The 13854-nt window shown below is 37.2% G+C and overlaps 1 protein-coding gene across 1 annotated transcript; it reads right to left on the reverse strand.

Moving 5' to 3' along the window:
• Positions 1–1413: 1413 nt before the first annotated feature.
• On the reverse strand, positions 1414–8077 carry sms (spermine synthase). Its single transcript, XM_062433034.1, has 11 exons — positions 7938–8077; positions 6511–6631; positions 5958–6045; positions 5369–5433; positions 5107–5282; positions 4746–4902; positions 4542–4629; positions 4068–4182; positions 3896–3975; positions 3556–3671; positions 1414–2604 (listed from the first exon to the last, which is right to left on the reverse strand). Exons 1-11 carry the CDS (start codon positions 7981–7983, stop codon positions 2574–2576), a joined length of 1083 nt encoding a protein of 360 aa, XP_062289018.1. The 5' UTR covers positions 7984–8077; the 3' UTR covers positions 1414–2573.
• Positions 8078–13854: the final 5777 nt, after the last annotated feature.

Raw genomic sequence — 13854 nt, forward strand, 5'->3', positions numbered from 1 at the left:
TATGAGGAGTCATGACACACAGCACCGCAACTGTCAAACATGAACAAGTCAGCTATCAATTATTAAGTAACAGTTTTAACTCTAAAGTGTAAACTTTAGAGTTTAAAATTCTTGTACAATTAATTAACACTTTAGACTGTTACTTAATAATTTCTACATATAGATAGCTGCAAGGAAAACAGCTGATAACAGCTCCAGTGTTTTATTATTTTGTTTTATTTTCTTTATGTCATTATTTTATTTTACATCTAAAGTAGCGTCTGTGTCACAGAGTAAGACACAAATAAACAATTTAAATCCATTAATTACTGAGAGAACAGAACTGGAACAAAAACAGTTGTAGCCTGCAGAATATGTCTAAATAAAATATTGATTATTTAGTTTGAGAAAGTTTGACGTCCTTTTCAGACTCAGGATATTATTCAATGAGCTGAGACTTATAACAGAAAAGAAAAAAAGAAGATATAACCATGATAATTCTTTGGGAATGTACCACAATTAGGTCATAGTCAAATTCACATAATTTATTTCAATAGTAACAATAATTTATTTCACCAGTCAAGTGGGAATTAACTGTTAAACGCAATCACAAAAATAAGAGCCACTAGACAGCAGACTGTACTTTACAACAGTGTGAGTTTCCTCACCTATTTGCAGGTGAGGAAAGTGAAATGTTGCACATTGTCGGTCCCAGCGCAATTGTCACACTCGTTGTCTACCTTACTGGACAAGGAAAAAGGCATGGTGTGTTATTGTTTCATGGCCTGCAAACTAGTTTTTCTGTCAACTGCACCTTCGCTGTTTACAATGTTGCCACAGGGTGATTTCAGGGAAGCAGATTTTTCCTGTTCTGCTGGTTCTCCATAATCTCTGACTCCAGCAGTAGCTACGGTGATTCAAAAAGTAATGCAGCTGCAAGCTACTGGGAAACTACACTGTGTGGTGAAATGTTTGTTGGGACACACAGCTGGACACATGCAAATAGGCATGGGTCCAGGGGGGAAAAAAACATACTAAGAGAATCGCTGATCCTGCTTTTGATTTAGAAGGTCGAAATGGAATGTTCATTACAATTTTCGAATTAGAATCCAAATCGTTACACCCCTATTTAACAAAATTTAGTTCTACATATAGTCCAATATAAATGTATGATGGTCAATTTGAGAATTTATCTACAGTCAGATAAAAGTCATTTGAAAAGCTGAATTGATGAGAAGACCCCATGCTGGCTAAGGAAGACGGGCACCAGACATCAATTATTTTATCACCCATTATCAAAGAATTATACATTTTTGAAATGTAAAACCGTAACCATATATATATGGCTTTCCTGCTCACTGTCTTTATAGACATTACAAAGATGTCTTTAATTCACCAATTCAATTTCTTTTGGAGAAAAAAAAAAGCCCAAAACATTTTCCCCCAAGAACACTTTAATTGTAGATGGTCACAAAATGATCTCAAGTGGGACACAACAGCATTTGGTGAAATTATATTGAATAAATAAATGTAACTGAGTCCCACAGGGTTGCTCACGTGTAAACGTGCTGTGTACTGTATATGCAAGCAAGCTACATTCACCGTCCTTTACATGCACCTAATATAGTCTTAAAAAACTTAAAATATATCAGGAGAAACCAAAGTTGCTAATAAAACAAGACATAGAACAGCACAAGCACAGAGGTGGCATTAAAGTGGTGGAATTGTTTCCCTTTTAAAACACATTTGGACATTTGGACATATCAGTCTCACTGGGCATGGTCACATGTGCATGGTAGTAACAAAAATAGAGCTTAAAAACAACTCAATGCAGCTTGGCTGAGTATAGAAATTGGTGTATCACACAATCTGAGTTCTACCTCAGCATTTTAAGAGCAAAGAAAAAAAAAACAACCTAAAGAAAAAGAGAACAAACGCCTGTCGCCTGTTGGAAGATGAGTTACACCACATTATCAGTGTATCAAATCAGTGTTTTAACATCTAACAGTTCCTTCAGAGTGCATGCAAATGGACATTCCAAATTAAGTAACACAGACAAAATACAACCCGATAAGTTGCAGCAAACAATAATAAAACATAACAGGGAGAACGGAAGATTTGGGTAGAATGGGGTTGACAGAGGGGATAATAAACTATCATTATGCCCCTTTAGGTGTGTTCAGACTGAACTTAAGAGATATTTCTTGTTTTGAATTATTCACACTAACTGGAGTGTTTTTGCAGCATATGCTAATTATTCACAGACACCCAATTACAGTACAGATGTTAGCTGTAGCTAGCCAACTCACTTATAATAGGCATCGACTGCCGGTGTGTGTGTGTGGAGTGTGCCTGTGTATGTTTGAACTACTCAGGCTTAGAATAAGGCTGATAATACGTTGCAGGAACTTATTACATTTCTGTATGAAAAAATAACCTGATGTAATTTTAAGGCCAACGTAACAATGCGCTTTGTGTTGCCTCTAATTATCATGTCATGCTCAGTCTGAACACACCTTTAAGGCTACAGCAGTAATGGAAGGACTGTTCACATTCCAGCAGCTGGGGATTCAAGCAGAGAAAACTGGAGGTCTTCACTTCTTCCACACGGTGTAGAAAACCCACCTGATTCAGCAAATTAAGGACTGTACACGACAAAGTATGACAGCATGCAAACATGCACAATATGGAATGTATGAACAATTGATCTCAAATTAATAAAAATGTATTACAACCTGGGTCTCATTTCTGTAGTCATTTTTCTATTGGTTATGATGACATTGTTCAAAGCTTGATGGGACAATAAAAAACAGGAGCTCATCTATGGGCCTGTGGGTCTCTGGGCATTTCAAGACATCCAGAAATATTTCAAAATACCTGCACCTCATTATTTATTTATTAACTGACACACTGAAGCCTATACTTTACATGTACTGCCGGGTTGACAACTTACTGCTAACCCTTTCCTCTGCTCTGCTTGCAGTTACTGACACTGCCCTCTTCATGAAAAGGAGCCACACTGCCAACAGTTTCCTAGGCAATGACACAGAGGGCGCTTCACCTTTTGGGACAGTGCTGCATAGAGGCCTTCAAACATTATTGATTTCTGAATGAATAGATATTTGTTGTTATTTTTGGAATGTTTTTTTTTGGCCTGGCAGCCTGCCAGGCATTTATAGGAGATACACTGGAACATACATCTATACACACATCCAGTTGCAAAGCAGATGTTTTTAACAGAGGTCTTATTTTTAGATTGTTGTCTGTCTATTTTTGGTTAATGCATTAATTCATTTTATTTGTGGTCTATCACATTTTAACCCCAACTCTAGTATATCAATGCTTAAACCAATAAAAAAATCATCACAGAAAGATGACCAAATGACCAAATCTACAACAGTTAGATCCAAATTGTAATAAATCATAATAATCATACAAGACAGTAAAATATTTTCAGGGTTCTTTCAAAATAGTAAATAGTTTGGTAACTTATTTTAGTGACTGTGGTTTTTTTTTTTTTTTAACCTGCATTACAACACTACCAGATCAAAAAGCTCAAAGGTGATTAAAGGATACAGCTCCATGTAGGAGGGTACACACACCACCTCTTTGGAGAAGTCCACGGGACAGGAGAGCTTGCCCAGCTGTTCCTCATAGAGACTCAGTGCCTCTGTCAGATTCACGCTGTTACCCTGATGACCAGCCACACAGAGAAGGAGAGAGAAATGTCACGAGACACATATACTGTAGCAAATGCTTTTTACAACCATTACTGGGAGGTTATAACTAATAGTAAAAAAGCTCCCTGTGTTAGCAGATATCCTATGCCATATACTGTATATGACTATTTGACATTTAAAAACTAAATTCTACCTTCATAAATATATTCAGCAGACAGAGGAGGGACAAGACTCACCTGTGTGAAATATTTCCCAGAGGGGTGCAGGACTTTTATTGACAGATCTAAGATGAGACGCAGGAACTCCCATGTCGAGTCTGCAACAGCAAGTCAGACAGGGTTCACACATATTCTGATTAACAAGCATCTCTGTAATAGACATCTTTGCCCATTTGTAATTTATACAAACCTTCTTCTGGTTCTGTGGATATTGGGACTGCAGTGAGGTCATTAATTATGTAATCAAATGTCTTTCCTTCTTGGACGTACTTCTTCAGCACGGGGACGCAGTCTTCAACAAGAATCTGTAAGATGTGAGACACGAATCCATTCAACTTTCCAGTCAAGCTGCTTTCACTCAGGAAATATAGCTAACTACATTTGTTGTGAAAATATGTGCAAGAATATTCAACATGTGCACTTATGTTGTTCTTGTCTCAAAAGTCAGTAAAATCTCAAACTGAAAACTTAAATTTTGCTACGTATGTGTATTTTCATTCATGTGTGAAAATGTAGTGTGAAACACACAATCACACATGAAAACACACAACTACCACTTCCTTCTGAGGAGTAGAAAAGGCATCTTTTCTCAGTGGTCCAAAATGTTCTCTGTTTGAAAAAAGACATTTGTTTAATCTTAAGGTATAATTTTGTTAATACTCACTTGGTAACATTCTCCCTTCAGGTTGTCGAGGACATTGCCGCAAGTCTTTCTCATGTGTGTTTTGCACCCGTCTATCACCTTCTGGTCAATGTACATATTTTGTTAAGGAATGATCAATCAGGTACAGATTTAAAATTACAATAACATGTCTTGGGGAGAAAAAAAAAATCACTGAATACAGCAGAGCAGAACCCATGAAAGGATATCTCCACCATGGTGATCATCTTTGGCTTTTGTTTGACCGCCTCAGCAAGTATGCCTCCATCACCGCCTCCTAATATCAGCACCTCCTTCCCTGCATAATCCTCTTTCCCGCTGCCCATGATAGCTTCAGTGTAGGGCAAATCACTCTCTGCCAGGTCTGCAAGTAAAACAATTAAGTCTTACATATAGTAATACAAACTATAATATAATGTTTTATGTAGAAATGCTACACAATAATCACCAGTTAATTTAAATATATAGTTAATCTTATATATTATATTACAGTTACTCTAAGATTAATACACAAATTATGGAGACATGTCTGGGTGTATCTTGTGTGTGCTGTGATGTGTACACTTACTAACATCTCCATTGAGGACTAGCATATTTCCAAACTGCTGTGAGCGCAATATTTTAATGTTTTGGTATGCGGAATCTTCCTCGTACAACACCTGGTCTATGTCATACTCCATCAGTCTGCCGTCAGCTGTTGGCCAGTATCGGTCCACTTTTGCTCCTCGTACGAGGGCTGGGAGCCTTGAAACAAAACAACAAATTGATATTACTGCAACAATATCACCTTCCTACAAACTGAGCAAAGCTGTGCATCTCCAGATACTTACCTTTTGATCCTTGTAATATGGCCATTTAAGAGAGCTGTAAGCTTCTTCTCCAGTGCATTTAAAAGCTGTGGAGAAACAATTGACTGTGAAACACCACAAAAGTTCAAGTGCACATCAATTTTCATTTACAGCGTTACATGGTCAGCGCTCTAATGCCAAAACACACAGGTGGCAAACAATGCCTTATCATTTCACTGCACTGTGTGTGTATCTACTACAAAGCAGTTAGGAAACAAATGTTTTTCTAGTGGACAGCCAAATGTATCTGGCGTAAGGGAAATTCCATGTTTGAATACCTGAGGCAAGTACATAACTGTGTAGGCAACAATGTTGGAAACTGGTCCTCCACTTAGGTGACAAAAACACAAGCTGAGGACCATTTAAGGGGGAAGCGTTGTATTGTTGTTTCCTGCCTATATTTTTTGGCACAGATTTTAATGTCTCCAAGAAATACTATAAAAGCTGATTTACAGTAGAGCCTTCCTTTGTGTGTAGCTATCAAGTTATTAAGCTGAATTTTATGAGTGAAAAAACTGCTAAAACGTTGACATTACATGACACGTATGTTCTGGCATTCAAAATCACCTACATTGTCTAGTTGTGCAATGTTATCCTCTTCATAGCACTGCAGATCAATGGTGATCAACCCATGGGAGTGCACACGCAGGATAACAAGCCTGAGACGTTAAGAGGTAAAAATAAAAAGATGAGAAAAGTGAGAAGGACATTTTACCTACCTAAATTGATACTCCACCCAAAATCTATATAATCAATAACTCAAATCCTGTCACCATGAAATGTGGCTGTATAACAAATGTATGCTTTAGCTAGCTTGTCAACATTAACACCAACTTTGTGATGGATACAGCTATGTCCGCTACTTCAACTGTGTGATCAGGGCAAGGTAGTTTGTTGCTACAATATGAAAAAAAAAAAACACTAACCCTAACCCTAACCCTACTTTCTGCGGTGTTTGAAAGCCTAAAAAATTCTGATAATCAAGAGTCAGTCTTTAACATATTTTAGTGTCCATGTGACATTGTTGTGCAAGTTTCTGGAAAATCTCATCTGCACAACGGGCTAAACAAGTCTTAAAGCTCTGTTTGTCACTTAAGGTGGCATGCAAAAAATGGTGTCCATACCGGCCATTCTTGCCTACAAAAGTAGCAAGGTATCCGTGTCCTTCTGTGTCATGGACAGTCTCTGTCATTTCCTGCTCATGAAATATGGACAGGAGACTGGAAACTGTCGAAGCAGAGTCAGCTGGGAAGAAAAAAGAAAAGAAAGATTATCAGCATTTCTTTATATGTTCTCGGCATCAATGGCAAAAGATGTATTCAAATTTTTCAAGTAAAAGTTGTAATACACAATGTAAAAATACTCCATTATAAGAAAAGGTAATGCAGTTACAAGTGTAGAAGTATCATTAACAAAATAAAAAATACTTTAATAAAACTTGTCTTGGCTCCTGTCTGTGTTACACTGTTATTTTATATTACTGGAAAATTAAGCAGAATTTTAATGCTGTCATCTAAACTGAATTTTTTAAAACTATTTCTGCATGGACAGAATAGGTTGCTTTTGGCTGGGGTCCCTCACGGGTCCAATGCAGTGGTATTTGAATGAATTTGAACAAAAACAGAAAACAATATGAAGTCATTAGGAACTGTAATGGTAGAGAGGAGTATAGCTCTGGCTCTGGGGTCTGCGAGTACCTCAGTCGATAGGATTAAGGTTAAACATAGAGAACCCTGAAACCCCAAAACTGAAATAATTGTATCCATTTCATATACTGCTGGGTAGATAAATGTACTGTAATATGATGCATCAAATTGATGATAGTTACTTTGCACCACTGCTCTGCCTTAAGAAACATATAATAACACATGTATTTCATTGCACCTCAATGTTATCAGATAAATAGAAGTTCAGAGCTTCTCTTTTTGCAGGAAGTTAAATTCAACACTCACTGGTTGTTTTTAATCAATATACACATAACATGCATATACAGATACATGTATATATTTCTTAATATTACGATATTGTCAACATTAACTCTTTGTAAATACTGTATTTCGTTCAGGTCAATGCCAATAAGTCTGTGTGAATTTTTTATCATCAGTGAAAGTAAACATTTACCATGCTTTGGTAATTTCGACACATTAAAACTACAAAAATGGCAGAAAATGCGCCACTTCCTGTGCGACAGCCTTGGATTAAACATAATAGCCAAAGAGGTGAATAGTGAATAGTGAATAGACAACAAGTTCAATCACTATGTCACGTTTAACAACACTACACCATGCAAATGACATTAAGATGGAAACAATCTACCTAACGCTGCAATAACTGTCGGTTTTGGGAGTCAGCTTGTCACAGTATATACATGCACACACTAGTATAAACCAGGGCTCATACAAATCGATATAATGACACTGTTTTGAAGGGCAGTGACAGACTAGCGTGTTAACATTAGCAAGCTAGCCGGCTAGCTAGCATGCTGCCCAAACTGTAGTGGCAGTAACCTGGATGCGCTGCCTGTCTTCACCCGCTCCTCCGCTCCTCTTACCTGCCGCGGAGAGGCTGAAGTCGAGGGTATAATGTCGCAGTGCCATGTCTGAGTGCAACCGTCATCCATGCCTGGAATAGGCAGGCTGCGAGTATTTATCTGCAGAGACAGAGGGGAGGGCCCTGCTACCACTGCTGAGACCGTTGCTGCCACTCGCTCCTGTCTCACTGCCTCACTGCGCTCCGAGAGGCGACCCGCAGAAGAGAGTGCAGGACGAGGCGAGAGAGAAATCTTCCACTGCCTCCCCCGTCGTCTGTTACCACCGCGTGTTCAGACACACTGAGAGAGCACAGGGTTTTGTTATGGTTGTTGTATTGGGGTTTTTGTAATTATACTTTTAAAAAAATATTACAAGAATAAACCAAAGGTGCTTTTATACAATCCAGATTGAAATGGATTAAAGAGGGTGAGAAAAATGACAAGTAATTTTATTGTATTGAAAAAAGAAACAGAAATTCACTAACTAAATTAACCCGTATCCTACTTACATATTTAAATTACAATGATCACCGACTGGGGTTCATGGGGGCCAAATGAATAAACTACTTGTAAAACCTATTTCCTCTCAATACTGTAATGACTATTTCTACTATTGCTCTGCCTGGTTGGTCCTTTTCTTTTTTTTCTCCTTCTAGGAAGTACTCAAGCCGAACCCAGGTCATCAGGCTGAAGCAGTTCACCTGAGCTGGGGGTTGGGCCACCTTTTAAAACCAGCTGGCCTGCTCAGTCTCGCTCTCTCTTTACCAGCAGCAGAACCCTTTTTTGTTTGTTTGCTTTATTTGGTTGATTTCTAGCACTCAACATATTCCCGCATCCATGCACTTCCAGACACCACTGATTCTACAGATATAGCACATAGTTTTGATTCAATTATGAAACTTAAATGTGTGTTCTCCTCCTTGGTTTTGTCTGAATTTTGAGCCAGTTCATGACAATACATTAGTAATGTAATTAGACTATTATTATTCGAAGAAAAAAACTAAACAAATTACTATTATTTTAGGAAAGTTACAGTTCATTTGTATTTTGTATTAAATTAAACTATTTACTTTTCTTTAACACAAATTGCAGCTTTTATCCCAAGTACAATCTTGGATGAATGATGATTTATTTATGAATCTCAAAGCAGATCCATGCCTAGAATTCATATTTCTAATATTAGGCTAGTCTCAGACTTGGTTAATTATAATTTCTAGTGACCCTGTAATTCCTTTTTCTAGACTTGCAGAAAGCTTTTAATACTGTCAGTCATAATTTTTTCCTTTATTTTTGATATTTGTCTTTATTCAACTTTGGGATTTGGGGACTGTACAATTTCTAAATGGATGTCCCCCCACTATCAATAGGTCTCTATGTTATTATTATTATCATCTCGTTATAATTACATACTTTTAATAGAAATGCATTATGCATTTTACTACTCCCATATGTAAAAACTGGTGATTATATTTAAATAGAAAACAACTGAACACTATTTTTCTGTTGCCTCATGAATATATAATCCCAAATCAAGGAGTTTCTGTTCAACATTGTACACAGGTACTGTACTTAAGCTAAAATCTATTATTTTTTCCCAACTGAAAACAACAGATATACTTTTTGTGATTGTGAGAAGGAAACTATTGAACATGTATTTTTAGATTGTTTTCATGCTACTTCTTTTGACAACATGTTCTTACAACGTTCTCTAATAGGAAAATGTTGCTAAAAATGTTTGTTTACAAAACTTTGTCTTGAAATTAAGTATTGCTATTTAAGTTTAAATACTTTTCTTAACTCTGGACAATGTGTATTATATCTTGTTCTTTTAAACTGGTTGGTGCTGTTAAAGGTACCTCATGTAATGAACCTTAATTATGCAACTAATACGCAGTTTCTATTTTCATACTGAAATCTCTCTGAATCAGTAGCTAGACATGTCACATGACCATTCTGTTAATGTGTTGGAGCGTCTCGCCAACTGATATGAACGTTTTGTTCGACTAAAAATAAACCTCCTGCAATCTTCAGTCTATTTTTATGTGTTGTCTGAACTCTTTGCAGTGAACCAGACAAGTTCTTTTAAAAGACTGTTTTATTTAGGATAAAACTAAATAATATTTTAACATACATAAATATGTTGAACACAATATGTAAACAGTGATAATTAAAGATCCAACAGGACAAATCAATTTAAAAAATGAACAAAAAAAGAATTTTGACATGCATTTTTGGATTTCCAATATTTTAGTGATGCTATAGACAGACTTATTTATGTTTTCTGTATGAGTTCATGAGCCTAGCACAAGCAAACAGCCAAAATTGATTGATCTCCATAAACGATTATTGGTCTTTTAAGCAGACTGGAGCTCAGGATAATGCCCATGTCTCACATTACGAGCCTGCTTCTCACTTACAGCCACTAACATAGTACTGCAGTAATCATGAGCAGAGGGTAAGTCATTCCCAACTAAATATTCTGTTAGTATCCATTGCATAGTCACAGTTTATGCTCATAGTATAGCATGTAATGTATAAAGCATATTCATATCACATTCACAATCACTGATAGTGCTAATAAGTTCACCATGCCAAACCTCACGTATACAGGGTGTGTTCAGAGTATCTGTTCATTGTGTTTGTGTTTCAGTACATTAAATCTGACTTTATTTTCTCACTGACAGGGCAGATTTGCTTGACAATAATGTGAACACACCTGTGCAGTGATAACGTATTCAGGTGGATATCAAGACTGAACATTATTGCCATTATTATGCTACAAAACAAAACAACTGCTAGAGCCTATACACCCAGGTTAAAGCTGACACAGAGTACTAATATGAACCTAATTAAATTAGGCCTGCAAAAATCCATTACTTGTGTTTTTAGTGAACAACAAAATATGATGTAAGAAAATAAAGTGATTTATTTCCATGTATCAGTTTTATTAACACAAGTGAAATGTGCTCAAAATGTGCTTTTAACCTAGAATATAGAACATAACTGAGTATTTGAATATGATCTGTGCACCATAATGCTGAGGGAACACCCCTAGCAGGTTTATTTACCCACAGTCAGAAGTAGATTAACTCTAACTGACTGACTATGACTAACAGGAATATGAATGCATTTGTGGCTTTAAAACAAACACGTCTATACTCATAATATAGCAGATTATGTATTCAACAAACTATCACATTCACAATCACTGATAGTGCTTATAATCTCATACCAAATATCATACATACAAGGGATGTTCAATATGCACACAATACATTTTGCAAGAATTACCAAAGTGTCTGCTAAAGACTTCAAAATGACATGGTAAAATGTACTGTAGTGTAAAATGTAGCAAAAAGTAAAAATTTTTGTTCTCAAGTAGAATAATACAGTACTTAATACAGTACTGCACAATATGTTAAAGAACCGAAACATTCAGGGTTTCGATTAATAGGTCAATTATTTACCAATAATAAGTAACACATTTTATGATCTGTGTTTTTAAAGTATTGACTGAATTTCAGGAAGCAGCTTGTAAAATTGAAACCCTTTATATTTGGTTCTGATATTTGAACAATGCAGCCCCCTCCTCATCCCATAACCCTCTTTAAAGATAAGTGGGCATAGATAATGGATGGATGGGTTGATGATGAAATATCCAATAACATGTTTTCAGCATGATCAATGCCACCATGCAGCACATTACTAGAAAGTAAATCCCCCACAGTCAAAAGCATCGAAGTCAGAGTCTGCCACCTCAAAGTCAAAGCTGTTAAAGTGAGTGGGGTCGATGGCAGAGCCGCCGGTGTGGTACACTCCTGCTCCTGCTGGTCCCATGCCAGAGAAATCCGTGTTGAGTGGGAGATCAGGAGCTTTGACCTCCAGATTAGTGGGTGAGCATGTGCCCAGGTAACCCATAGCAGAGGAAGCAGCTGCCCCTCCCATCAGCATATAAACTGCCCTCATTGCTTGGGCATTATTGATAGTGCCGTGACGCAGACACCCTACTGAATGTGCACCTCCTTGGTAATACTTTGTACGTGGAGAATTCCTACCTGCTGTTTGAAAATAACACATAAGTGTTAATAACAAACAAAAAAATGGATGAAAATGGATTAAAACACAATGGTTTGACCAGATAATCAACAAGCACACACCACAAACTCACTTTTCTCCCTTGGTGAACCACAAGTCATAGGCCCCGGTGATGGCGCATCCACATTGCTGGCTGGTGGAGACGGTGGATCTTTTTCCTGCTCGGGCACCAAATCGTTGAGAGTAATATTTTGTGGTGGCACATGATGTCGCTTACAAGGACTGAGAGGTTTTGGGACACTCTGCAGGAAAAAATATATATATTGTTGAGGAACAATTTTAATTTTAATTCAGATATATGTTGAGGAAATTATTAACAGATCTATAAATTATGAATATATATATAAATATTAGGAAATGATAGTTATCTCATAACACAATTAATCACTACAGTTTTTAGACATATCAGCCTGTTAGTTAGTCCGCCACTTTGACTTCACACTGAAATATCTCAACCACTGGATGAACTGCCATGAAATTTAATACAGATATTCATGGTCTCCAGAGGATGAATCTTAATGACTTTGACTGGTGATTCCTTGACTTTCCTCTAATGCTACCATGAGGTTGGCATTTACAGTTTTTTACAACACAATTACCCTAATAAATATTTTATATTAACTCACCTTTTTCACTTTTTTCAGCACATTCAGCCATTGACTGAAAAGTAAGAAATTACTCTGTTATTACCTTCATTTAAATCCATAAAGCCATAAATTTGAGTGCATACTGTCTTTTCTCTAGATGTCAACCATGTCTTACACAGAACACAGGACATGTGAGATGCCGTAAATAGATATGAGAAGTAAACAGAGGAGGAGATGGCGAGTAGACTAACACACACAACTACAAGTAAAAATAGCTCAGCATTTTGGGAATATTTTTTTTTCTCCAATTTTAGCTTTCATGCAGAGTCAGAAAATCATATTTGTTAGTTAAAGCTACAGCCAGGTTCGCTTTATTTAGAAAAACAAAAATGTGGAAACAGCAAGCCCGGCTCTGTCTGAAGTTTAAAACAATCCACAGGCCTTCCTCTAAAGTGCACTAATTCACATGTTATACCTATGTTTTTTTATTCTATATCAAAACTGAAGTGTAAAAACAACAATCAATTATGCTTCACCTCTCATCCAAGGGGCTTCTTCATTTCTAACTGACAGACAAGGAGTCACAGGTATTTAACCTCAGTGGTGTTGTTATGATGATCATGGATACCACTTGGTTTGTTAGTGCTAGGGCGAGGGCAAGTCCACTTTGCACAGACCCAGAGTTGCTGTTTTCCCCTGTTTCTGATCTTTATGTTAAATTAGAGGTAGCTGCTGACTGTTTATTCAACACACCATTATTAGATTGATGTCAATCCTCTCTTCAAGTAACCGGTGGTAAATTTGTGAAACTGCCCCTAAAAACTATAGTTGAATCCGAGATGTGGACAGTATATCATCATGGAACAAGGCAAAGTAATTTTTAGAGAAAGCACAGTGACCACCAGACCTGCAGTCTGCAGCGGTGTCAGCCAACAACAGCAGGAATTTATTCTGGGTCAGGATCAACGCAAAGCAGCAATCCCTGAATCCACCAGAGGGTAACTTCGGCAGATCTAGGATGTCCTTGCCTTCCACAATGGATTCACAATGGCTCTGCAACAGCACCAGCTTGTCAGGGGGAGATGATGCATCATGGCACACAAGGAGGCTGCCTTCAGCTGTCAGGAGCAGAAACCTCCTCTTCCACTGTTTGAAAATAAATCCACCTGGATACAAGAAGGTGGATTGGAAATGAAGGGAAAAGAAGATAAAATAAGAATGAGAACAAAAGTAAGAGGAGAAAGGAGGGATTGTCG

The sequence above is a fragment of the Scomber scombrus genome, chromosome 14 (assembly GCF_963691925.1).
Source record: "Scomber scombrus chromosome 14, fScoSco1.1, whole genome shotgun sequence".
Lineage (NCBI taxonomy): Eukaryota > Metazoa > Chordata > Actinopteri > Scombriformes > Scombridae > Scomber > Scomber scombrus.

Excerpts from the sequence above, each read along its gene's own strand:
- sms (XM_062433034.1), bottom strand. The coding sequence starts at position 7,983 with ATGGCACTGCGACATTATACCCTCGACTTCAGCCTCTCCGCGGCAG. Across the intron at positions 6,046-6,510 it reads TTTGTAGGCAAGAATGGCCG|GCTTGTTATCCTGCGTGTGC; the intron begins GTATGGACACCA and ends TTAACGTCTCAG. Across the intron at positions 4,183-4,541 it reads TGAAGGGAGAATGTTACCAA|ATTCTTGTTGAAGACTGCGT; the intron begins GTGAGTATTAAC and ends CACATCTTACAG.